At 47.7% G+C, this 26,243-nt stretch overlaps 1 protein-coding gene across 1 annotated transcript; it reads right to left on the reverse strand.

Moving 5' to 3' along the window:
- Positions 1-464: 464 nt before the first annotated feature.
- On the reverse strand, positions 465-21,303 carry ARHGEF16 (Rho guanine nucleotide exchange factor 16). Its single transcript, XM_063317353.1, has 14 exons — positions 20,661-21,303; positions 18,339-18,390; positions 17,231-17,403; positions 14,971-15,027; positions 13,757-13,917; positions 13,434-13,586; positions 11,595-11,724; positions 10,349-10,423; positions 9,517-9,609; positions 9,069-9,226; positions 6,001-6,174; positions 5,200-5,273; positions 3,652-3,753; positions 465-2,465 (listed from the first exon to the last, which is right to left on the reverse strand). The coding sequence occupies exons 1-14, from the start codon at positions 21,216-21,218 to the stop codon at positions 2,326-2,328; spliced, it is 2,100 nt and encodes a 699-aa protein (XP_063173423.1). The 5' UTR covers positions 21,219-21,303; the 3' UTR covers positions 465-2,325.
- Positions 21,304-26,243: the final 4,940 nt, after the last annotated feature.

Raw genomic sequence — 26,243 nt, forward strand, 5'->3', positions numbered from 1 at the left:
GGGCTACGCATATTGCCTCGTATTCAAAAGGAGTTCTGATTTTGTTACGTTACTGTAATATTTATATTTCAAACAGAAGTTTGTGGTCCTTTTTTAAAAAAATAAAATAAAGTAAAACTCAAGGTAAGTATTACAGTTGTCGGAGTCATCCCTGATATTTCTGCCAATTTTTTGCGTTCTCCAAAATCTCTTCTTGGCTCCCTCAAACAGACCATCAGTACAATCTGGAGAGAGATCACTTTATAACAAGGGAAGCAGGCAGATTTTTTTTAATTTCAAAAAAAAGGTTAAGAGTCAGAAGACTTAGGAAGTAACAGAAAATGAGCAGAATGCTTTGATTTCCTGAAGTTTGGCAGTGAAAACCTGTTTGAAAAAAACTTGGCTCGACCCTGGTTATAAAGCATCTTGCACCCAAATTTTACTGATAGGTTTGCTAGTAAAAATAAAAATAAAACTCAAATTGGTTAGAACCAAACAACCTTGCTCATTTTCTTTAATCAGCCAGAACAGAAGAAAATCAGAATTAAGCAATCTTGTTTGCTTCTATTTTGTTTTGCTACTTTTAATTTGTAAATCCTTGGCAAAATCTGGAAAAACCAAGCTGGCTACAGGTAGTCCTCACTTAACAACCATTTGTTTAGTGATGGTTCAGACTTACATGGTGCTGAAAAATCTGACTTACGACTGGTCCTCACACTTATGACCATTGCAGCGTCCCTGAGGTCACGTGATAATGGTTTGTGTACTTGGCAACGGGTTCACATTTATGACCGTCGCAGCATCCTGTGGCCATGTGATTGCCATTTTCGACCTTCCTGGCTGGCTTCTGGCAAGCAAAATCAATGGGGAACTGTGTGATTCACTTAATGACCATGTAGTTTGCTTAACGGCTGCAGTGATTCGCTTAACAACCATCGCAAAAAAGGCGGTAAAATCGGGTCAGACCCGCTTAATGACCACTTCACTTAGCAACTGAACTTCCGGTCCCAATTGTGGTCATTAAACGAGGACTACCTGTACGCAAGTAATGTTTTTAGCCCAACATTCCCCTCTTCTCCTTCATTCCAGCTTTCTTCACATATTCTAGCATACATCTGGGTATAGATCCATCCAGATGTGGTCCTTTCTCCAAGCAAGGAGGCTTTGCAATGTAGCTTTAAGTAAATTATTATTAATTTTAAATTTTAAAAGTGGTATCATCTGCATATCTGAGATTGAAGATCTGGAGACTAATTGCAAAACTCTTACCTTTGCTTCCTGTGCATTTCACCAATTGCCTTTTCTTCTTTGAGGGAAAAAAAGCATGCAAACACAATTTCTGCTTCCTTCCCATTAAATAAAGAGGCTTAAAAGAATTCTGTGGAACACAACGTATTAGGAAATATGGACAGTGAATGGATGTAAAAACAGCCTGCAAGAATGTGACTATGGAAAGATACAGGCCAGCTTCCCCAAAAGGCGTGTGAAGTCCATTTCCCAGAATTCCCCAGGCTGGGGAATTCTGGGAGAACTTAAGATTCAACCCCGACACCATCCTAAACACCCAAAAATATTGGTTGTGGGTGCTTTTCAAAAGCGAGACTTAACACCGCCATTCATTTTGTTAATCTGCATGCAATCTTGCATCCCCCAACTGCTCAAGTGGGTAATTTGATTCTCTCAGATTAAGAGTTGTGCCCCATGAAATGCACAATCCCCCTTTGTTTTATTCAAGGAGTATTTTGGAAGGTAATTTGCAACTAACCCAAGAGTTCATAGGATCAGGCGGTAGTGGAGAAGCCAGAAAGAGAATCAGCTACAGAGTTGGATTTCAGAAACACATTTGGCATCATTGCAAATGATTTACAGAGAGAAAATGAGTTATGCCCAAAATGAAATAGTGGGGCCATTCAGAAGTTAGAATTGCTTGCAGGAGGCCAACCTGGAGGTGTTACCTAAGAGGCCCGCTGAGGAATTATTGGAAAAGGGGAGCAGATGAAGACATAATGGTCAGCCACCAAGTTGTCATAAAAATTACTCAGTTCTGTGGTTTTTTTTAAAACTGCAAAAGGGGAAGGATCTGTCCGACGGCTGCCAGTTGCCGACCTCTTTTCGGAGCAGCACCCACCCAGAGAGGCAGCTCTTCAGTTCAGCTTCGCTGGAAGGTGCAAAGGAGTGCTTTGGGCAGTGGTCCTCCTACGATCCAGTTTATTAAAAAAGACGGGAGTCCGTGTTCCGTCCGGGAGGAATTGAAGTGTGCGGCATCCAGATTAGCAACCCCCGGCCCTTGAAATACCTTCTGATTTCTCAGCATCCAAGCCGATTGAGATTCCATGCGCTCCAATGTCACACGTCTGTCTCGATGCGCAGGCGTTCCATGCGCTGCACGTTGCGCTCGACGGCGTTGCGATTGGTGATTTCCTGGGCGCAAGCTTGCGGGAACCAGCCCTGCTCCCCGTCACGCAGACGCTCCCCCAAATACCAGCCTGGAAGAAGATGGAGAAGGGCCAACAGGTAAAAAGCAGGACGCGACTGCTGCTGGAGGATGTGGCTTTCAACGTAGCAAGCAATCTAACTCATAGTTTGGGTTCACAGGATGTGGCTTTCAACGCAGCAAGCAACAATCCCCTAATCAAACTTAGGTTAGCTTTGTAACTGGATGAACTAAAGCAAATAATTCAGAAGGTTTAAATTTACTGCCTCGGTTAGAAAGCCGACATTTTCAAGATAATGGAGAAAACGGCATCATCAAGATCATAATTGCTCACAAAAATGAGTATTTCCTAAGGGAAAGGGTCATAAAGTACCGGTAGGCCTCACTTAACAACCACAATTGGGACCGGAATTTCAGTTACTAAATGAAGTGGTCATTAAGTGAATTCGACCCCATTTTACGACCTTTTTTGCAGCAGTTGTTAAGCAAATCACCGCAGGAGTTAAGTGAACCACGTGGTCATTAAGCAAATCATGCTATCATGTGACCACGAGAAGCTGCGATGGTCCTGAATGCAAATCGGTTGCCAAGAGCCCAGATCGTGATCATGTGACTGCAGGGACAGCGTGATGGTCATAAGCGTGTGGACTGGTCATCAGTTTTTTCAGCACGGTCGTAAGTCTGAACTGTCACCAAACAAATGGTCGTTAAGTGAGGACTACCCATATAGCTTTTTTCCTTCAATCAGTTTGACCCCCTTTAAAAAAAATTAAGTATTAAAAAATTCAGACTCCATCAAGAAATACTCTTTTTCAACATTCGCTGGAGCAGGATTGCTTTGTCACTCCTTTAATGGAGCAGCGAGTCTGTTTTACGATCACCCTGCGAGGCGGAACTGGGGAAGAGATCCGAGTGGTAGAGTATTAAAAAAATAAGCTTATATGAAAGTTATGGAATAGGAAGGCTCAGAAACACCTTGGTCAGGTGGGATCTCAAGGATTTGTAATTGTTATGGTGATGGAAAGGGGAAAATGATTAAAAACACAAGGGGAGAGTCATTCTATTCGCTGTTCAGCCTTTCAAATACATTCAATCACCTTTTAAACGTGAATTTTAAAATGGGAGCTCAGCCATTACCTCCCTTAATTACATGACAGGTAAAAAAAATTAATTCTGGGCAAAAAAAAAAAAAATCTGCCTGCATAATTGTGGTCAGCCCTCTTTCTAAATCTACTCACCTTCTTCCCTGTTCAAGACCAGGACAACGTCCATTTGTTGGAGTGAAATCTCGTCTGCCTGCTTAGCGAGGTAGGCTCGGATGATCTCTACCTGTTTGAGTGCTTGGGAGACAAGAAAACACAGTAAAGAGGGAGATACAATGCTGAAAAATATAACAACAACAATAATTTCTTAAACTTGTATGCCAATGACGTTGAGTGGCAGTTTTTTTTTTTAATGCAACTTTAATGGAAAACACACCCCATTATATCAAGACTTGCGTATGACGGTTTCCAAAGCGGTTTGAAATAATCTGCATTTATTTTCCCGGGCTTTTAAAATGCTGCTTTTTTGTCTGCTGTGTTTTATATCAACGATGCTTTTAGGAGTATTTTCACTGCTCCTTGCGAGTCGCCCAGAACAGATGTAGCCTCTCCCTTTCTTTTTTTGAATAAAAAATAGCAATGCAGGAAAAAGTCTGATTGGACATCAGCCCGGAAGGAGGCATTTCAAAGTCGTCACAAAACCTCGCTCGTCCCAGTTTGGGACTAGAAAATGCTTGGCAACACTGGAATCAAACTGGTATATACTGGGTAACCCTGGTGGCAATTTTAATGGATTTTGTTGGTTCAAAGTTTTTGGAGGAAAGGGGGAAATTATGCATAGATCTTTTACGGACGTTGTACGGGAAAGGGCAGAGTTCTGGTTTAACGGGAGGCTCCAAAAGTGTTTTGTGGTGTTTTGTGCTTTTAGGGGGGAAGGACCAAACTGAGATGTGTTTTTTTCCTCCAGCCAAATCCAAGCATCAGCGCATTTTTCCCCCCAGATGCAAATGCCACTGGTGACCAGCAGAAGGAGTGTTAATCCTAGTTTTCTGCAATCAAGCAGGGAAGGCAGCCTCTCCCACCACATTCCTCTGGATTAAACCCCGAGAACAAAAGGTCAGAAGCTTCTTTAAGGAACTGAGTGTCCCAAAACGACACAATTCTTCTCACACTCCATTTTTGCCCTGGGCTGGAAGACTCTCTGCCTGGAAGAGCTGCTGCGCGGCTGATTTTGCAAACACAAAATTCTTTCCGGCTTTCCAATTTCTCTGCTCGATTCTGGGTTGGACGAAGCGGGGTCAGATGTTGCTGTGTGAGTGCCAACCAACACACCCAAGGGGGGGAAGGGATGAAAACAGCTGCAAATCAACATCTGGATGTGCGTGTAGTTCATGGAAACAGCCCCGTTCTGGGGTCGTAGGAATAAGATCTCCCCTCCCGAAAAAGAGCTTAGCATCACCAGAGACAGGCAAATGTATTGCACTCAGCCCGGGAGCAATCGCAATACCCAAACTCAGCTCTGAGCTTGTAAGCCACGATTCATGGTTTAGGCTATATGGCTTCAGTTGGTTCCCAAGGCTGTGATTCCAGATCTGGGTTAAGGGGGGTGCCTAAGCTCTCGGGACAGGCGGATTAGGAGGAGCAAAAGCGTTGTGTTTTATTCTGCAAACGCGGAGTGCCAAAGACCAAAATTTGGGGAAGGCATACATTTTTCGCTGAAGGAAAAGAACGAAAAATTCTTACCTCCCTTCTCTGCTGTGCTGGCCTCTTTCTCCTCTCTGTGCGTCAACGCGCTGATCCACCGAGCCCTGTCACTCCTGCAGAGAGTAAATGCTGGGTTTGCGGGCACGTCAGAATGCAACTGAGCCCTAACCTGAATTTAGCATGAAAGGGAGCGATGTTCTGCAAGGCTTCGGATCCGGTCCAAACTCTTCCATTTGGAAGACTGACTTCTCTTTTTCCTAATTCAGAGTAACACCTACCATTAAGGCAGCTTCCTCAAACTGGGCTCGACTTTCTTTCCAACTTCCCAGTCTAGCCAACTGCCAGGGATCTCCCAGTGGTCTCCTATCCAACTACAAAACCGGGCTTGATTTTCCTTGGATCAGCCAAGGATGGAGCAGCTTGGAAATACAACGACCGTCTCTCTCTAAGTGGTCACCTTGCCTACACACTCAAAATGAAAAGCTGAGCCAGTCTTTATTTAATTTACTGATCGGAAATATTCATCCTCCCCGCCCGCTCCTCATCTTGCTAACCCTGGGCCAAAATCAGCCATGTTTGAGGTGTGAACCAGAGAAGAGTGACTCCATCGCTGATTCTTTCTCTTTGAAAGAAGAACCTCCAGCTTCAGAAGCAGTCGAACTTGGGAGAGCAATTCTTAGAAGAAGGCCATGGAGGTTCTTCTTTCAAAGCCCAGTTTGTGGGCTTCCTGGCCTAGCTTTTTACCCACTGATGAACAGGCCATTACAGCAAGCGGGCGGGGAGGAGGCTTGGAGCAGGTCAGCTGCTGACCCCTCTCTGGCCCCTGCCTGGAATACTCACCGGGACTCTGTGGCCAGGATGACCACCTCCGGTTTGCCTTCGCTGTTCTTCTGCAAGTCCAGGCGGAAGAGGCGGCCACCGCGGACAAGGCCAGCCACACCCTCGGGGTTTTCAATCTTCTCCACCGAGAGATGCTCCAGCATGGCGTAGTTCAGGACGGCGTAACTCTCCTCGCTGGGCCGGGGTGGGGTCAAAGAAGACGGGAGGGAGTTGAGCGATGCGAGCAAAGGAGTGGAAAAGCGGGGTGGGTGGGGGGGTTCTGGGAGTTTCCTGTGACAATGAAGCTGGCTGGGGCATGCTGGGAATCCTCACCAGCTGGAGTGAGCAGGGGATTCTGGGAAATCTCAACAGCTGGATTTGGGGAGTTCTCTGCAATGATGAAGCTGGGTGTGGCATGCTGGGAATTCTCAACAATAGTCTAGCTTGCGGGGAATCCTGGGAACCGCAGTCCACTCAGCTGGAGTGGTGTAAGCTTGGGGAAAGCTGAGCTGTGCAGAAGAACAGACAAGCGTGGACAGAAACAGCACAAATGTTCAAGATAATTCACATTTCAAGCCCTCTTGTGGCCACTTACCAAGCCATGAAAAAAACCCATGGCTTATTGTAACAACTCACAGCCACCTGACAGCTCTGCCCCCCAAGGCTGAGGGCAAAAGGAGGCTAAGGGATTCCCATGTTGGTGGCCGAAACCTGAGCAACAAGCCACCATCTGAAACATAGCTTGCTTTGCTTTAACCTGGCTTGTTTTAACTATGAATTCCCTAGGATTTGCCTGATTTCCAAATCCTGGCTTGGTTCTGGTTAGTTTTTAGGCTCCCACACAGCTATAGGGAAAGCCGCAATTACTTTATTGGTCAGCAAGGCTCGGGGGGCTCATTTGAGATAACCTGCTTAAAACAATCCTGGCTTAGAGAGGGGAAATCAAACACCTAAAACCTCTCAATCTTCATTGCTGCAACCAACAGCGTTTGCCATCCACAAGGATTCTCCTAGGCAGATTAAAGATGCCACTTCTTTAATCCTTACACTGATGCGTGATCATGTATTATAAATTAATTTATAAATTAAAATTAAATTAACGAGAACAATGCTAATAACAGGGCCAAATAAAAACAGAAGAAAGAACAAAAATGAAAAGAAGCAATTTTGCTGAGCAGTTTCCTTGAAAGTTGAATGAGATAAATTTTGGATTTTCCCCAAGTCTTGCAGATTTTCTAGCTGTCACCAGCATCTGAGTCAGACCGTTCTCATGCAGAGCAAGTGTGCAGGGACAGCAAGGGACCGGGTGTGACCACATTCCACGACCCTCCGCTTATCGCTAGTCTGGCATTTCTCAAATTGTTATGCCAGAAACTCCATCCTCAGCTTCCTGCTCCAAAGCGTTCTTGAGGCAAAACAGATGGGCATCCAGAATCCATCAAGAGGATTAGAAACAGCAAAAAATATATATTTAGGTTTTTAAAAAACATATTTCTCAGGGGCAGGCAGGAAGTGGCGGATTTTTACAGACTTTTGCATTTGTAAAAAGGTGACAGAGTCGCCCCCTCGAAACAATGCCGTGGGGAACAGGGCTGGGTGGGGAAATGTTATAACGCAGGGAGCATAGAGGATCGGCATAGAAGATATTTAGAAAATAATTATAATTGTGGTGATTGCAACAATTACTATGGGGGCGATTGTTTGTGAATATAATGAAGAAACATTATACATTAAACATTATTTGGGTTCTTTTAAGGGTCTGTTAAAAATTCTCTATCTGCAACAGGAAGACAATTAAATTGGGGGAGAGTAAAATCTGCTTTTTGCTTGATTATGGTGGCCCCTCCTAATCTAGAGCCCTTGTGGCTGACAGTTATGGGAGTTGAGGTCTACAGGGTGGCAGCTGGGGGAAGGCTTGGCTGGATTTAGGATCCTAGATGGGGATGGGCTCTTCGAGGTCATCTAGCCCAACCCCTGCAGGATCCAGACAGATACTTTCTGGGGAGTCTCCTTCAAAAGGGACTTATGTCTTCCCTACCTTTCTCTGGGCTATTTTTGCTCCTGCTGGACCATAAGGAGGGGGCTGAGCCAAATTTAAGCATCATTTAAGCATCCCCCACGTGCTAATTGAGTTCCCACAGAGTTAAAACAGGCTGGGCAGGCAGAGATGCTCTGGCACATCCTGCCCACAGCCAGGGTTAATCGAGATGACCTCGGAAGTCCCAACGCTAGGATTTGATGATTTTAAGGGCAAGATCACCCGAAGATGGGCAAGTGGAAACCACTTGGGGCAGGTCCCCAAGAGAATTGTCTAAAGAAGTAATTTTCCTTCACCTTTGCACAAGCTAAAATGGTTTCCTTTCCTGATCTATCTGCCTGCAAAATGCAGGACCCAGGCTTAATTTTCCTCCATTCTGGAATTCTAGGCCATGGACCAAACTGCCCTGAATTAAGAAGGAAGCTTAACTCATCCCATTTTGGGGTTAGGGTTGTGAAACACAGAACAGGGCTGGAACACAACAACCCCACCCCCAACATCAATTCAGAAAGCTCTTCATCTGCCTGCAAACCATGCTTAGAATCATCTTCCCACCTGGACATCTTCCAGATGCATAGACCTCCGCTCCCAGCATTCCCTGGCCAGCCCAGCCATTGCTGAGAATTCTGGGCATTGAAGTTCACCCATCTGGAGGAGGTCAGATGGGAAATGCTGCTCTACAAAATGGATGAAGCACTGATGGCCCTCCAGAGGTTGGCTGCAAGTTCTCCTAATGCCAGCCAAGACGGAAAAGATGGTCTGCTGAGCAACATCTGGGCATTTACAGGTTCCAGGGATGGCAGGGGCAACTCCCATCAGCCATAGCCAAGATCAAGGAGGAAGGAAGGGGTGGTCCTGCATCTGCTGAAGAGACACAAATTCTTCATCTTTGACCAAGGCTTTTGACCGAGCTACCAACAGCCCTTCCGTAAGTATGGATGCAAACATGGTGAATAACCAAAATAATCCAAGGAGACCTTCAACAATTAAGCCTCCCAAGATGGTCAGGGAGCAAAAAAACAAAACCCATTGAGACGTTCTCCTTATTCACCTTTTTTTCTTGGTGAGGATCAGGACATCGTTGAAGACAAAGAGGTAACAGCTTCCCCGCCCGGTGCCCTTCCGGAAAATCCCGGCTTCTTCGACCAGAGGGAGGGAGACTTCGCCCCTTTTCAACAGCCACCGGGAAGCTGAGATCAGCGGGAAGTTCTGGAAGAGGCAGAAGGTTGGTTCACCTGCAAGGCCAACTGTTGGGACGTCAAGCCCAGAACGGGAGGTCCAAACCGTCCACAAACACCATTTCTTCAGAGACATCTTGTTGACCATCGTAAGAAACAAAAGCAGGCTTGATCCTTCTCCCAAGATGTCTTAACACAAAGAGCGGAGGAGCACCCGATCCAGATATGGCCACGTCAATTTGGCGTAATGGGGCAATCCAGAATTTATCACCTTTTCCCTCCAAGCTAGGGGCTGAGAGCCTCTTGGAAGCCAGGCCTCACCTTGACTTTTCCAAAATCCAGCTGATTCTGCAAACTGCACATCTGTTCGGTCCTTTCCATGGCGTGGGCCCCCTCGTTGCACCTCTTCACAAGCTGGGAAGACAAATGGAGGATGGAAGAAAAGGCCCTGCTCAAGCTTTGATTATACCAGCCCTTCTCAACCTTTTGACCCTGGAGGAACCCTTGAAATATTTTTCAGGCCTCGGGGAGTCCCTGCCCATTCAGGCTGAAATACAGGCCAGAAGTTACAAAATTATTCTATTCGTTCATGGGTAGGCCTGTCTATACACATTCACGGTGTTCTTCAATTAAAAATAAAGAATGGAACTTACCTCTTGGATGTGAAGTTGCCCAAATTGGAACTAATTTTTAAAATAAATCGTGATCTCCCAGGGAACCCCAAGCGGCTTCTCATGGAACCCGAGGGTGGCGTAGAACCCTGGTTGGGAAGCCCTGGAGGAGACCACAGGAGGTGCTTAAAGCAGGCACAGATCCTCCAGAACAAGGGGCAGAGACGGCTTTCCAACCAGTTTTTATTAAATTTGATGGAAGAGTGACAAGATAGTCAAAGGTAACTTGCCAAACTTTCACCATGAAGAGAAAGTCCTACCCCTACCACATTGTTCAGAATTTTTTTCTCTTTTCTTTTGGAGAAGGCTAAACAATATAAATTCTCCTCCCATTCTTTCAGCTCACAAATGGGGTGGAGAATTTCCAGACAGCAGCACCCCAGAAACAACATTTTTCCTCTCCCTTCTCCCTAAAAAGCATTAGCCAGTTTAGCCCCAAAGAAGGTCATTTCTCTGTTTTCTGCATGTGCCGGAGATCTTACCTTGCTGATGGCCTTCAGAGCTTGAGTGGCTGCATGGTAAGCAGTTGTGTCCACCTGAGTTTTTTGGCAGACGGTCTGAAATGGAAGAAGATGGTTTTGCCAACGTTCTCCCCCTTTTACAGATGTTTGCAGTGCCTAGTTTGCTGGTCCTTGTGGGTTCAGGCCACATCTGGTGTAGTGTGTCAAGAACAGGCCAAAATGTTTTCAAGGAGGACATTAAGGGCAGGGATGAGCCTGGGTCCCAGCAGACCCAGCCAGCTTGGCCAATGGAGAAGAGAATGCTGGGAATTGTAGTTCAGTAGAAAGCTGCAGACGTGGATTAAGATGAAGGGGTCACAGATAAATCTGTCGCTGCTCAGGAAGACAGCCAGAAGCAGTGGGTGGAAAATCACAGAGAAGCAGATCTTAACTAGATAGCTAAAGGACATATCAGATTTGTATAAACACACCACTGCTTTGCTGCTGCAGAAAAATGATGCATTTTTCACGATTTTTAGTAGTTTTCTTTCTCTCTCTCCCCCTTCTACTTTTTGCCCTTTTAGTTTGTGCTATTTAATTTATTTTAGGTCTCTCCCTTGCCTAAGGATGGTTTAAATGAAATGAAATGTCTTTCGTTTGTTCTTAACCGTCCTGTCTTGCATGATGACTCAGCCCCCTTGCATCATTCATCGAATTGGGTATTAAAATGCAGTAAAAATGATTAACTTTCAAGCAGACACCAAAGCGCTTTCTCAGTGGTTTGACTTCTTTGAGGGAGGAAGAAATGATTTGGGGAGGTGGGCAGATCCATGTACTGGCAGAGATATTTCAACTGGATGGATGTCAGAGAAATAGGAGCTGCAGAGCACCAATTAGTCTAAGAATTATTAAATTACTTTGCTAATCTACTAACTATACTGTTCAAATGTATTCAATAATACATTAATGGTACACTTAGTATTGCTCTACTAAACTCTGCAACCGTGAACTAAATTTCTGCCCCAGGAAGGGGGTTGGACTAGATGACCTCAAAGATCCATTCCAACTCTGTCATTCTATGAAATGAATAGAAACAATACACTTAGGACAGCAGCACAATCGTAATGTTTTCTACCAAGTGAATGTGATGGATGAACCAAGCAAAATACACGCTTGGGACCAGTAATGGCTGGGCAAGCAGGAACAGTTCCTCACTGAGGACTAGCAACCCAGCTCCTTGCTGAGGTTTGGAGGGGGCCAGAACCATCCACTTCCCAGTTTTACTCACGTCCATGAGGAGAGGCAGGCGGGTCACCCTCTGCATCGGAAGGATGAGGAATGAAATCAAGGGGAGGCCGCCGCATTCTGGCTTCTGCTCAATCTGCTTTAATGTCTCCTTAAAGGCAGCATTTGTGGCTCTGAAAACAAGATTGGGAAACGCAGTGTGATTTTTCACCCAGCAAAAAGGTACTTTAGGGTTCCCTCTGGACCGGCATTCTTCCCCCCAGGACCCTCCTTCATTTTGCAGTGCTACTGAGCATTAAACACAGCAAATGTGACTTTATGCCTATCCTATCCCTCCTAGGTTTTATAATTTTCAGCTACACTGAGAATCCCAATTCCCTGGGAAGGGGAATGCACGAAGGGCTGGGAGGGCCCTGTGGGGCGGGGGCCCACCTCAAACCCTTCTTCCCATCACCTTCCAATATTGGCTTGCCAGTTGGGTTGCTGGAGAGCAATTGGGCGCCTCTCTCCTGGACTTTGATTCCCAGAATCCCCCAGACGGGACTGTGCTGTGTGGGCATTTTGGGAGCTGAATGAACAGGCTTCAAGGAAGGTGGAGCTGATCTCTTGCAGAGAGATTTGCCGGGGGGCAGGGGCAAGAAATCTGAGGCCTGTTGGTGCCTTCAATTGCAGGGAAAGGTGATAACGATCCCCATATTGCAAAGTAACCAAAGGATCCTTTAAGATCCCAGACACGTTGGAACTTGACGACCGGACAACGTAAAGGAATCCTCTTACGATGGCTAAAAGACTGATATTTATTTATTCATTATTCAAATTTAATTACCGCCCGTCTCCCCCAAAAGAGGAGCATTGGGAAGATAAACTCAAGGGATTGAAGACCTGATTGCCACTTAGAAGCAGATTGCCTACAGATGTAGGCTTGTATGGACAAGCATAACCGAATATTGGATTCATTTACACAAATTATGGTAGGTTAAAAAAATTTTTATAGAAATGTATTAGAAATATAAACATCCTTGAATAATATTTTCGTCACGTAAGTATATATAGAAGTGGGTTACTGCTATAATGACATATAATATACCAGTGTTTCTCAACCTTGGCGACTTTAAGGCGTGTGGACTTCAACTCCCAGAATTCCCATGCTGAAGTGGACTTCAACTCCCAGAATTCCCATGCTGAAGTGGACTTCAACTCCCATGCTGGCTGGGGGATTCTGAACGGTGAAGTCCACACACCTTAAAGTTGCCAAGGTTGAGAAGCATTGTAATATACTGTTTTTTCTTTTTCTTTTTTGCTGCACTTTCTTTTACTTTTTCATAAAGCACTTTTTATGTCTTTTCTTTTCTATGACAGCGTACAGGTGGCCTTCACTTAATGACCACAATTGGGACTGGAATTTTGGTTGCTAAGCGAATCGGTCATTAAGGGAATCTGACCTGATTTTACAGCCTTTTTTGCAGCGGCTGTTAAGTGAGTCACTGCAGGCGTTAAGCGACCCACGCGGTCGTTAAGCAAATCACACAGTTCCTGATTGTTTTTGCTTGCCAGAAGCCAGCCAGGAAGGTCAAAAATGGTGATCTCGTGACCCCATGACGCTGCAACAGCCGTAAATGTGAACTGGTTGCCAAGCACCCAAACCGTCATCACATGGCACTGCGACGGTCGTAAGTCGGTTTTTTCAGCACTGTCGTAACTCCGAACTATTGCTAAACAAATGGTTGTTAAGCAAGGACTACCTGTATGCATCTCCACTGTTATTATTATTGTGGTTTTATTCACTTTCTTTTTCTTGTTACGAAAACAACAACAACAACAGATCCCAGCAGCATCAGCAAAGAGCAAGATCTCCCAGCTCAGCCTCCACGCAGCAACTTACAACAGCTTCTGAAGGGTCCTCTGCTGGTACACCTCGTTGGAGCAGTAGACGACGTAGGGGTTGAAGTGCTGGGAGGCGTGCGCTTCCACAATGTTGCTGATCTCCAAGATCACGACATCCTCCTGGTGCCTCTTCTCCAAGTCCTCAAAAAAGCTAGAAACTGCCTTGTAAGAAACTCACAACAGCCTCACCGAGGAGCTAAGGCAAAACGTTTCGCTTCGCCAGCGGTCCTCCGGTGGGATGCCGGCAGGAACTGAAACCCGTGGGACGCCAAGTCCGTCGACCGCTACGCTGCGCTGCCTGCGCTTCTCCGCCAAACTGACCTCTTGCTGACAGCCAGGATGTCCCCGACGTTGGAGAAAAGGTGGTGGTGGTCCGTCTGCGTCATGGTCTCGCGCAGCCCCTCCGATTTCAGAAAGTGCTCAACGAGGATCGTCAAGCTATGGCTGTAGGAATACTCGGAGGTGATAATCTCAAATATGGCCTGCGCAAGAGGGCAGAAGAGAAGAGGCGGGTGAAGGTGGGCAAATGCCAGCTTGTTTGCCACGTGTGCGAGAGGTTCGAGGGGGAAAGAAGCCGGCTTGCTCCACGGGCAAAGCATTAGCAGGAACTGGCACAGGTTTCAGCCTCAGAATGAAATAATGATAATTAAACAGGAGTCAAGAGCAAGCCGCACTAGGACAAAACATCAGGCGAAGGAATAACTTCACTCCTTTTTCAGAAAATGCCCGGCAAGCAGACTCGGTAGCCATTTTGTGCGAGTCACAAAACCCTCCCAGTTCTGTCAACCACCCATCGTGGCTTATCGCTCTTCAAAGTTGGCCTGGACCCAGGGGCCAACCCACCAAGAATGAGGTTTAGGGGCATCGACCCTGTGTTTTTAAAAATGAAGGCTCAGGGGCCACCTCGCAGGGACGCCAGGCAATTTTTTTTTAGTGGCCTTGACCTCCGAGAATTCTTAGCACTGGCTCGGCTGGCTGGGGACTGCTGGGAGTTGAAGTTGCATGGGTGAAAAAGCATTGCTGTTGCCCTCCATTTTCTGCAGCAAAGGCAGGGTGGCCAGGGGTGAGTTTCCTTCTGCTGGATCTTCTCCAAAAAACACAGTAACAGGCAGCAGATAAGAAACCAGGTTAGGCAAGCTGGTGGGGTTGAGCATCTGGATTTCTTTCCAACCCCCAGTGCCGCTGAAATGCCTGTATTTCCTTGGGTGAAATGAAGCAGTGTGTTCTGTCCCTGTGTGTGTGGTGGGCAATGGGAAGGGTGGGTCATGGGACCACAAGTGGGGCTGAGAATGAAGAAGTGGGGCGGTGCTTCTGGATTTCAAAGCCCATCTTTTGTTAGCTGGCTTCTCTCCCCCCACCCCCAAAATCTGGCCCTGATCTTGGGGGGTTCTCCTGCTGACCAACAGAAGGCCAAGCCTTTTTCCATCACTTCTTCGGAACATTGAGTTGGGCTGGGGAGGCCAAAAGGGCGCTGAAGAGATGCTTCAATCTTCGCAAGAAGCATTCCTGTTTCTCCACCCCATGCCTTCGCTCACCTCCTGCCTCTTGCGTTCTTCCGGCGATATCCGGTCCAAGATGCCAGTTTCCAGGACCTGCAGAAGACAAATTCAAGGGACTCATGTTCTCCTGACATCAGAATTCCTTGTTGGTGGGACTGCTGACTGATGAAAAAGGCCACTGAAGAAAGAAGTGGGGAGATGGGCTTTGTCTAAGGAGGACCATCTTTGCTTTGGAAGTTCAGTCCAGCATCTTATGCCCATCAGGACCCACCAAGAGGCCTTGGGGAACTTCTAGAAGAAGTTCTAGAGGCCTTCAACTGCTCTGCTCTGCTTCCCTCAACCTGGGCACCCTCCGATGTGCACAGTTCAAGGCTTTGGAGATACCAAGACTTCACATCTAGAAAGGTGAAGTCCACACCTTTGGTGGGGGGCAGGTCCAGCCACTGGTCCATAAACTTCAGCAAGAACCCTCCAGATAGCTTGGACTACATCTCCAAAGTGGTTGGGATGGACATGGGTTTCATGCTAACCTTAAACCCAGGTTAATAACAGTTAACCACTATGCTCCATGTCCAAAAGATCAGCCATATTGTAGTTGAACTTGAGGGCCAGATTCATACATGAAAACACACCCACTGATCCCCACATAATCCAACTCCAGTTGAACCAACTTTAGGGTGTTGTGGGAACGCCATCAATGTGAGCCTTGTTGGGTCAGGCCCCAACGTATTTCCTACATTCTGCTTTTCCTGCAAAGCCAATTATTTCAACCGAACTGAAACTAATATCCTTTTCTCCCCCTAAGATCCATTTTGGGGGTCGGGGAGGAAAGTGCTAATGTTTGGTTTTTTACAAAAAGCAGTGAGAGGGATTTTTTCCCCCATGGGAAACCGTACAAGTGGAACGACAAACTATTAAACAGGGACCAGCCTCTGATGCGCCCCATTGCTATACTGCCTGTGTCTAAATCAGAGCTAATAACGTGCGTGTGTGCGTTTAATTACACAGCCCCAAGTCCGGGAGTTTCCAAGCTTCGGTTATCTTACCACAACATCCAAGGGAAACTCAAAAGATACATTTCTTCCTAGCTGGTCATTCCACAAGGAAATTTTCAGATTTTTTCCCTCCTTCTTTGAAAGGGCATGCACGTGGCTTAAGAGAAAGCAGGCAAGGGGCAGTTCCTCTGCATTTTGGCCGCCCAGGTGCACTTTGCACCTTTCCTGTTTCCAGACTTCTGGCTGGGTGGAAGCCGACTGAGTCGATGTTGACTCACCAAGCGGAGACCTGATCAGTCTGCGTTCTGTTTCTGACCTTTGTGCAAGATGTGGACACGTACGGGAGCGGGGTAGGGAATAACCTTTTTTGCTTTGTGTTGATAGCTCAAGGATGTCAGAATTATTACATTCAGTACATTTTCCCAGCTTACTTTATAGAGGCAGGAGGGAGAAGCTGCGGACGATGACGGTTTCTACTCTATATCTTCCCATCCCTCTTCAGCCTCCCTGGCTGCCCTCCCTTCCTCTCTGAAAAGTCCCATGGAAGAAAATTCCTTGAGATTGAATGGATGGGCAGGAAGCAGGTAGCTGGAAAAAGGATGGTTATGTTTTCCTGTTCCATCCTCTGCCCTCCCTGGCTGCCCTTCCCTCCTCATCTGAAAAGGTCCCATGAGAGAATTTCCCTTGGGGTTGAATGGACGGGAGGGAAGCCAGGGAGGCTGGAAAGAGAATTACATAAAAGGACCCAGGATTCTCCCACACACTTCCCTGAGCACTGAACGTGGCCCAAGAATGCCACCCACCCACCCTGTGACAATTTCCAGGAAATTCTCATCCGCTCCAAAGTTCAAAATTCCATTTCTTTTGCAGCCAATCAAAAGGGGGCATCAGATGCATTTGGCCCAGACATCTGTCTTTGAGCACAGGAGTTGGATTAAATCAAAAGGAGAACCGATGGTCCCCTAGATGCTGCTGAAGAGTAATTCTCAAAACCAGGTTAAAACACAGGGATGCCAGAAATGCTACTTTAGGGTATATTAATAGTATCTCGAAAACCCATCCTGACCTCTACCCGTTTTTAAGGACATAAAGGTCAAGGGGGGAATCAGTCCGAGTCTCGTCCTCACACTTTTGATGCTCCGGGACTGAGTAACCGTTTCATTTCTCCAACATCCTTCTGGGGGCCAGACTGCATTCCTTTACCCAGCAGCTTTCACACCCCAACGGAGTAAGGAAAAATGGAAAAGAGAGCTCGCGTACCCATTTCTTCTCCTCGCCCATAGGCAATCTCTCGTCCCTACCTCGGGCTGTTGGCTCCAGGTGGCATGAGCAGGGCGGTAGCTTTTCACCATGATGACCGCGTTGGCAGGCGGATGCTTCTCAGGAATGACGTCTACTTCGAGAAGGTCATCGTCCGACTCGTGATTGATGGAGTTGAGGCCCTTCTCTCGGATCTCTTGATACAAGCGGGGATCTGGAGAAGGAAAACCGAGAGACTCGGATTGGGAGTCGCCCTGAACTACTCTGGGGTAGCAGCCTCTCTGTCTCGTTGCTCAAAGCCACCAACCACAAGCTGTGTTACTGGGGAAAAGTTGCGCAGGAAATCTCTCCTTTCACCTCTGTCAACAGCCCCTTTTGCTGCCTGCCTCCGAATAAAATTGATTTAAACATCTGAAGAAAGGAACGGTGAAGATCAAGAGCAGGTGAACATATGTCAGCTGTGCGTGGTAAACCAGGCAGGAAATACAACCAGATGAGCTAATTCTACTTTATTGTGAAGCTACATTGACAGAATCTTGCAAGTCTGAAAGGACAACTCTCTCTTGTCCCTTTTACAGCCCGAGAAACCAGGGAGGGTCCCTCCTGAGCCTCTTTCTCCTCCCATTATGCAGCTGAGGGCTTTGCCCTCCCTTATCTGACCCTTCCCTAGGTGTCAGCCTTCCCAGGTAGACCAAACATGAACAGATGAGCTAATTCTACTTTATTGTAAGGCTACGTTGACAGACTCTGAAAGTAGAAATCCCCCACCCTCGTCTCCTTTACAGCCCAAGAAACTAGGGAGGGTCCCTCCTGAGCCTCTTTCTCCTCCCATTATGCAGCTGAGGGCTTTGCCCTCCCTTATCTGACCCTTCCCTAGGTGTCAGCCTTCCCAGGTAGACCAAACATGAACAGATGAGCTAATTCTACTTTATTGTAAGGCTACGTTGACAGACTCTGAAAGTAGAAATCCCCCACCCTCGTCTCCTTTACAGCCCAAGAAACTAGGGAGGGTCCCTCCTGAGCCTCTTTCTCCGCCCATTATGCAGCTGAGGGCTAAGCTGTCTCTTATCTGACCCTTCCCTAGGCAGCGTCTCTTCGCCCCATCTCCCAAGGTCTTTCCCACATCCCATTACAACATATGAGACTCACCATCTTTGAAAGAACCGCCGTGATGCTGCAGGCGTTTGCGCCCCAACGTCCGCTGTCGGGAACAAGAGGGTCTCCCATCAGTGTGCTTTGCTTTCCCGCGAGGCTAAATTCACCCACCCTGTCACGATGTCGTTGCATCGTTTCAACAGTTTAACTGCTCCCATGAAGTAGCCCGTTCCTCCGACCAAGGCTGGATGGTCATCTGTGCAAAATGCTTTAGCGGATCCTGCATCGAGCAGGCGGTTGGACTGGATGATCTCGGAGGACCCTCCCTGGGTTATGGTTCCAGCAACCCTGTTCGCTAAGTCAACGATGCCCCTTTTTAGCTTTACTGAAAGCAGGTGGAGGAAGGGCTGGAGAAGCCAAATGTGTTAAGAGCATGGCAAGGGGTTCAATTCAGACACTGCTCGGTTAACCCAGGTCAATATTGAAAGGGCAGTGCAGTCTAGTGGTTAAATGCCAGTCCAGGACTGGGAAAGGTGAAGCTCAGAAAATATCAAATTTCTCTTCTCTATGTTGTCAAATGAAGAGTTTGTGATGCCACAACCGTTGCATCACGCAGGAAAGACAAATGTGCGTTTCCACTTCCGTAACCTGGCCCAGAGTTGAAAAGCAACATCTACAATCACAGCCTCCCACGCCAAAAAGTTGTGCAATGGATGTTTTTTGTAGCAACGAGAACTCAGACTCCATAGCTCAGCCCAGTTCCTTCTACGGTCCCCCTCGGGGTTAAAACGGAAGATAATCTCTGTCAATAAGCTACGTTTGAGCAGCAACGTGGCTTGATCCTCCGTATTTTTTAAAAATAATAAAAGGAGTTATGAAGGCAAGACACCGGCTGCTCTGCGCTGGGTTTCAGTTTTCTTTTTCAAATGGGCACTCAGATCTTACTTAAGTTTTGGGGAATTTGGGGAATCTTTCTTCAACATTCCCCAAATTGCTCAGCAGAGGCAAGCTGGCTTCGTTGAGGCATGAAAGCAAATTTCTACCCCAAGCGTCCCTGGAAATCAACACACAGACGTTGAGCGCAACCAGTTGTACCATCCAACTGACCCGCCGCCCTTTCACTGTCCAGGAAGCCCCGGATTCGATTCCTGGTGCCTTCTGAACAGGCTGCAAAAAATTTGGCTGCCCGTCAAAATTGACCCCAACCCGGCCAAGTTATTTTATGCAGCCCTGAGCCCTCCTTAGCTGCTCCCCATTTTCTTGGGACTGAGCATGGAAAATCTCAGCAGGTCCACTTTGGTTAGCATTTGGATGGGAGACCACAAGGAAATCCAAACGCGTGGGAAGCAGCACAAAGAGCAGGCAATGAGAACTACTTCTGCAGTGCGGTCAAGAAAATGACACGGATGTATCCATGAAGTGACCAGGAGGCAGATGGATTCAAAGCCGCCATCCCTGAGCAGGAACTGTCTTCTTGCCATTCAGCCTGTGAACAATTTCCATTAGCCAGCACCAGTTTCCTGCTCTCATTCAGTATTTCCAGTTCCTAAAAAAATGTTCTTTTCTAGCCTCTTCTATTCCCTATTCAAAGAACTTCAAATCTGAGGAAAACCCTCCTTTTAAGAAGTCATTAGCAGCCAAAAAAGGCGAGATAAAAATATCATTAACATCCATCCCAGTTTGGAAAGAAAGTTTGGAAGATTCCCCAATCTCATGCATTGGAGTGAAGGAGTTAACTTGGTTTCCAACACTCTTCAACCTTTGACTTTTCCTGGTTATACATCAGCCAACATCATAAGGAAAGCTAGCGGCTAGTTTTGTTAGGGGTTTGCCCGTGGGAAAAAAACACTATCTAGCATGAAGTTGGACAGCTTGGGCTGATGGAGAATGAAAGCTCTTGCCCTAAGCTGAACAAAGAGTCAAAAATGCAAGATTCACAGGGTGGACAGCACCATGGTTTCTCGATCCAGGTGCATAAGCCAGAATTTAAGAATCTGACACAGTCAAAAGCTATCCAGGGCCTTTACAGCGTAACGCAAGGTGTTGAAATGAAAGTCAGACACCATAAAATGTGGTGGCTTGGGCCAGCCATGGTGTCAAAGCACCCTTGTGCCCAACTGTGGTTCTTAATAAACCGTGGTTAAAACATTGCTAGGCAATGCATTGCTAGGCCTTTATCCGTGTGTTCCTCTGTCGGTTTTAACCATGGGGCAGCTGGGCTGCTCAGGCAGCGTCCAGATGTGCCTGTTGCACTAAGCCACAAGCCAACACATTGAGTGTGAAGTATGGGGAGATGCCTTCAAGAATTGCTTTGAGGTGTCATTTGGGGGGAACCCATGCAGATGTACAAGCAAATTGGGGGGTGTTTTAACCTACCTTGCTCCTCCCAGGGCTCCGGCTATTGGGGGGTTTGGTTTCCTCCAACACTGGCTTGAGCCCCACAGAGCCCTTGGATAGCTCTGGTTCACCGCCGTTCTTCACGCCCTTCATCGCCGCCCGGTAGGACATGTTGCGCAAATTGCGTTTCAGCGTCCCCTCGCCCACAACCAGCTCGTCCTCCGGATCCTCCAGGGTAATGCTGGGAGCTGACAAATGCTTGGGGTCCAAATGGACTGCTTCTCTGCCCCCCACCGCCTCATCGGAGAAACTCTGATGGCGGATGGGAACCTTGGACTTGGGAACCTCGGCTAAGCTTCTGGGAATGAGCTGCTGGGTGCCCACTTTGAGGGCAGCGGGACTTTTGGTGCTGAGGATGATCCTCCGCGGCTTGGGGAGCGATGGTGGGCCTTCGGCCAGAAGGCCAGTGCCCTCCAATGCGGACATGGAAGTGCATTTCTCCTGTGGAGACACGCTGTTGCTGCTGATGGGCTGATTCTGATGGTCCTGAAGGAGATCTTTATCTCCCAGAGAGCCAGTTGAATGCCGTTGGGACATGTTGGTCCAGAAGAGCCTAGGAGGGGAAAAGAGATGTAACCATGGCTTACTCAATAACCACGATTAACTGGGTCCTCACAAACTAGGGTTTACTGGGTGTGAAGGGCAAAGGGCATAAACAGGTTCCATGACTGCCTCTTTTGCGGGGAGACATCTAAACGGAGGCTGGATGGCTATCTGTCAAAATGCTGCCAGTGGGGGATTCCTGCCCTGGGCACGGGATGGAGTTGGGCCCTTTCATTCTAGCATTCGAAGCTAAGCAACCTTGATAAACCATTAAGTACTTTATTTATCAAATGCGTATGTCGCTGGCTAGATTTCCATAAACCATCTGAGGATATTGGGTGAACCAAAGCCGGCAAAGCTTTTAGGGATCCAGATTGGAAGAAAACTCAATTTACAAACCTGACCCACTTAAGGTATTTCTGCAGTCTTCCCGATTCCCCCCCCCTTTTTCATAATGGGGGGTGCAGGCAAAACCAGCCCTTTTGACAGTGATTAAAAAACACCCCTTTCATATTAAACAAATGAGTGAATTCACAGGTCTCCCTCCCCAGAAATTCATTTTTTTCCCAGCTAAGAGAGAACTGGGTGGGATTACTAATGTCCCAAATCCAGTCTAATTTCCCTTACATTTAAACTGAATTAAAACTAAAGGCGACTCATCTGAAACTGCTCAAGTTGTGAATTTAATCCTCCCTTCCCTCTTCTATCAATCTGCTGGGGTTCCAACCACACCGTATGCTATTTTCTTTAAAAACCGCAACTGGCTGGGCTGGTTGCACACTATTTTGCTAACTGTGGTTTGCTTAACAAGCCACAATTGGCTTGGCAGAAGCCCTCTGCTGAGCCAAAATTAAGCCATGTACAAGCGAGGCCATCCACTATTCTTAATTCAGGCAAGTAATGGTGGAATTTGAGGAAACTATGACTTTGCTGGAGAAAGTAAAATCGTTCTATATTTACTGGAGCTAACGGGGGAAATCGCTAAACCTGGGCTGATAGATTGATAGATTTGTGCTATCAAAGAAATAAAGGAAACAGACTGCGGTATGCAAATGAAGGTCAGCATTCAAAAATTTGTAAATCCCTTTTTTCTCCAATCCTCCTGCAGATCCTGGAAGGTAGGTCGCACCATGCAGATGGCAGAGGCGTGCTTTGAAATACAGGTGGTCCTCACTTAACAACCATTCATTTAGTGATGGTTTGGACTTACAACGGTGTTGTAAGTCCAAACGCTTACGACCATCGCAGCATCCCCGCGGTCACATGATCACAATTTGGGCGCTTGGCAACTGGTTCACATTTATGACTGTTGCAGCGTCTTGCGATCACATGATTGCCATTTTTGAGCTTCCTGGCCGGCTTCCAGCAAGCAAAATCAATGGGGAACTGTGCGATTTGCTTAATAACTGTGTGGTTCGCTTAATGACTGCTGCAAAAACGGTCGTAAAATCGGGTTGGGTTCTCTTAATGACTGCTTCACTTAGCAACTGAAATTCTGGTTGCAATTGTAGTCGTTAAGCAAGGACTACCGTAGGGGAATTTGGGCAAGATTTCCAGACCGGATCTTTAAAGCTGGTCCTGGAGGCAGAACGGGAAGAGAAGGAGGAACTAGACTGACATTTTTTTGGCACAAGAAAGCACGCTCCTGCACACCTACACTAACCCAGAATCTCGTTCCACCGGTCCAACCAGCTTTCCGAAGTTCATTGTAGGCAAATCCATCTCAGATACAACAGCTGGTTTCTGTTCTGTTCCAGCAGCGTGAAAACAAAAAATCACTTCCCCAATTTGGTATTTTTAGAGCTTGAACTCTGGCAGGAAATTTCCGGAACAAAAATGCAAAATTGCTACCCAGTGGAAGAAGTTTGCGGGAGGCCGGTTTGCACAAAATGTCTGGGAAGGGGGAACAGGAAATATGTAGTTTGGAGGGAACTGCCAATCGCTTCCTGCCAACGGTCCTGGCAGGAAAATCCAAAGGGGGACGGGGCTTCTGAAATTATAAATGATATATAGTTTGTACTATTTGCAAATGGGCATGGTTCCTTAAAACGCTCCGAACGGCACTATTCAGGCCCTAGGAGGGAAATTTCTGCAAAGGTATACTGAAGGGTTGGATGGTATCCTTGAGATCATCCGGTCCACCCCCCTGTGCAAGGCAGGAATCCAAATTAGAGGACAGAATTGAGAATGGGAGGATAAGTGGGAGCGTTGGAGGTCATTTAGTCCAGTCTGCTACCCAGGGCAGGGATCCAAATTAAAGCATAGAATCCTAAAACAGAAGGATTGGAATGATCCTAGAGATCATCCAGTCCACCCCCCTGCCCACTGAAAGAATCCCGATCCAAAGATGGAATCCTTGAAGATCTGGACTGCAAAGGACCTTAAGGATCGTCTCCTCTAACCCCTGCCCAGTGCAAGAATCCAAATCCTAGCACTGAATCAGTGGATTGGATGTGTTGGACTAGAGATCATCTAGTCCAACCCCAAACATGGCAGGACTCCACCACTAAGCAGCCCTGACAAGATGGCTGTCCAGCTGCTCTCCAGACACCTCCAAGAAAGGAGAGGGCACCATTGCTATTTCAAATTTACAGCGAAAATACCATGGATAGCTCTTACCGCCCCCTAAAAAAGTTTATCTGGGTAAGTTTATGAGCAAAAGAGTGAAGCTTAAAGCTGCTAAAAGCGAAACAAACATAAAAGCTAAAACTTAAGGCATTTAGCAGCCCAAAACTGCACTCCCACAGAAAATGTCATTTAAAAACGGAATAAAGGATTTTAAGGAGGGAATGCCATGGCAGAATGTTTTTCTTAGTGCTGGAAAAAGAACTGATACGGTTTGCACACCGAGCCATGTCCTGAATGGGGTTCGTTGAGGTTTTGCATGTTGGGTGAACCCAGCTCGTTATGCAAAATATTGGGGTGGGGGGCAGATAACAGTCCAGGAGAAACAAGGTGAAAAAGATCGTTTCCTAAGCTGGCAGCCTGATAGGAGACTACAATTTCCATCCTCCCCAGCTAGCGCTGCCAACTCAGTCTAAGCTTCCCAGTCTGTCCCAGCCCCTCCCAAACGAAAGAAACAGAAGCAGCTTGGAGAAAGCAAAACTTTTTGGTGGCCGAGATGCCCCCCAGTGCTTTTTCGTCACAAGCCCGCCCGTTTGCAAAAATAATCTGATTTTCTAGTGTATTCACCATGCAGGAGTTCAGCCTTGGCACCTCGGCATTCTCAATCCCGGAGGCTGACAACCGGGCCGGTGCACAGCCGCAGGTGGGAGCCGGATTCCGCAGGGTTCCCATTCATTTCACAGCTGACGTCAAGACCTGGCGACAAAAAAGCCATTTCAGAGGCGAGAAAATCCGGGCCAAACAGCCGAAGCAGGCTAGAAAGACTCAAAGCAAGTGCCAGGCGGGAAAAGCGTCACACCCATCCCGCTCCAGATCTGCAGGGTGCGTCTGAGCCTGCAATCTCGGCATGGCCAAGCCCTTTTAGGGCAAAGCTTTGAACTGCTCAGCGTTCCTTCAGGGCGAGGCAGAGCCAAAAGCAACCGCACTTCCTCTTGTAAGGCGGTGCTGATGTCCTGCAAACGCCACCCCAAAGTCAACTTACGACCGTTCTTGGCAGACGACAGCTGTGCAACCGGGCTTCTCCTTCCGAAGCCCCGTGAGATTGAAAACACAACTGAGCTGAGTTGCAAGCAAGGAAATCAAAATTTGCACTGCCGTGGTCTGGCTGTCAATGTTTCTCCAACTTGGCAACTTTAAGATGTATGGACTTCAACTCCCAGAATTCCCCTGCACATCCATCCAGCTTCCTTACCAAAGTGGTTTGCTATCCTGTTTTTCCAGGATGATTTTCAACTTCCCAATCTACCCTACAACCAAGGTGTCTCCTGGTGGTCTCCCATCCAAGTCCCCAGGATCCATTCCAGCACTGGCCATGGAAACTCCCAAGGCGATCTGGGGCCAGGGGCTCGCTCCCAGCCCAGCCTGCCTCGCAGGGTTGTGGCTGACGTGGGGAAAGAACAGAGAACGCTCTGCCTCGCATGGCCAGCGGAAAACTGAAATCTAATAAATTCACACGAGGGCCAGTTTAGCTTGTTGTGCGGAAGGAACGGCCAGGCCTTGGACAGGCTCAGACAAGTGTGTTGTGCAAACACAACCACTGCAGGGAGAGGGCCGGAGTACTGCATTGACTCCATCCGCATTCCTTCCCACTCTGAATTTTCAGGAAACCGATTTAATTTGGGGCACGCAGGTCAGGGCATAGGAAGGGCAGAACCGGAGGACAAAGTTAGGAAAAGGCCACCACGTGGACCTGGGAGCCCTGGCTGAAGGCGGCTGTGTTTTGCAGGCAAAGAATGCCCAGACCCAGCTTCCCATTTCCTCCCCTGCGGGAAAGGCTTCTGTTTTTCTGCCTCATTCTCAGGTGGCTTGAGAATTCCTTTGCAATTTCTCTCCCCCCTCCCCCGGGCAGTGCCAAACTGGGCGCTGCGGCTCGCAATGGGGTCGCAATGCAAATCCCCTTTGCATCCTCCCGCATCCCCCACTAGGGATTCCTCCCAAGACTTCCCCTAGGACGGGATTTGGGGGGGGGGGTGACGCTCCAAACAGCTGGGAATCCCCCCCCCGTTCCCTTCGGAGGAAAGGCTGCAAACGGGGGCTTCCAAGCCAGGCTCCCCCATCCCGATCCGGGCTGCCAGAGGCTCGAGGCTCTCATCTTTAACCCCTTCACCGTCATCCAGCGCAGCGGAGCCACGCAGTCCGCGGCCGGCCGCCCTCTCCAAGTGGCTGGGCGTTCCCCAGGCTTGCGCGGGAGTTGCACCCTTGGCGCTTCCGGGCGCAGCTTTTCTTCCCTCCATCCTAAAGCCCCGCTTGGGAACCGCCTCCTCCTCCTCCCAAGAAGGGAGGGGGAGAGGAAGGGGTCCCCCCCCAGCAAGACCCGGCGGTCCTTCACGATCTAGTTCCCCAACCGTGCGCCCCTCTCCCAACGCGCCCGGGCGCTCACCTCGGCCTCCGTTC

This window comes from Candoia aspera, chromosome 18 (assembly GCF_035149785.1).
Source record: "Candoia aspera isolate rCanAsp1 chromosome 18, rCanAsp1.hap2, whole genome shotgun sequence".
Classification (NCBI taxonomy): Eukaryota; Metazoa; Chordata; class Lepidosauria; order Squamata; family Boidae; genus Candoia; species Candoia aspera.

Bases quoted from the DNA above. Each gene is read 5' to 3' on its own strand.
- ARHGEF16 (XM_063317353.1), bottom strand. From the start codon at position 21,218: ATGTCCCAACGGCATTCAACTGGCTCTCTGGGAGATAAAGATCTCCTT. The intron at 13,587-13,756 runs GTCAGTTTGGCG...GGCAGTTTCTAG, and splicing joins ATCCTGGCTGTCAGCAAGAG to CTTTTTTGAGGACTTGGAGA. The intron at 5,274-6,000 runs GTGAGTATTCCA...TACTCTCTGCAG, and splicing joins ATCCTGGCCACAGAGTCCCG to GAGTGACAGGGCTCGGTGGA.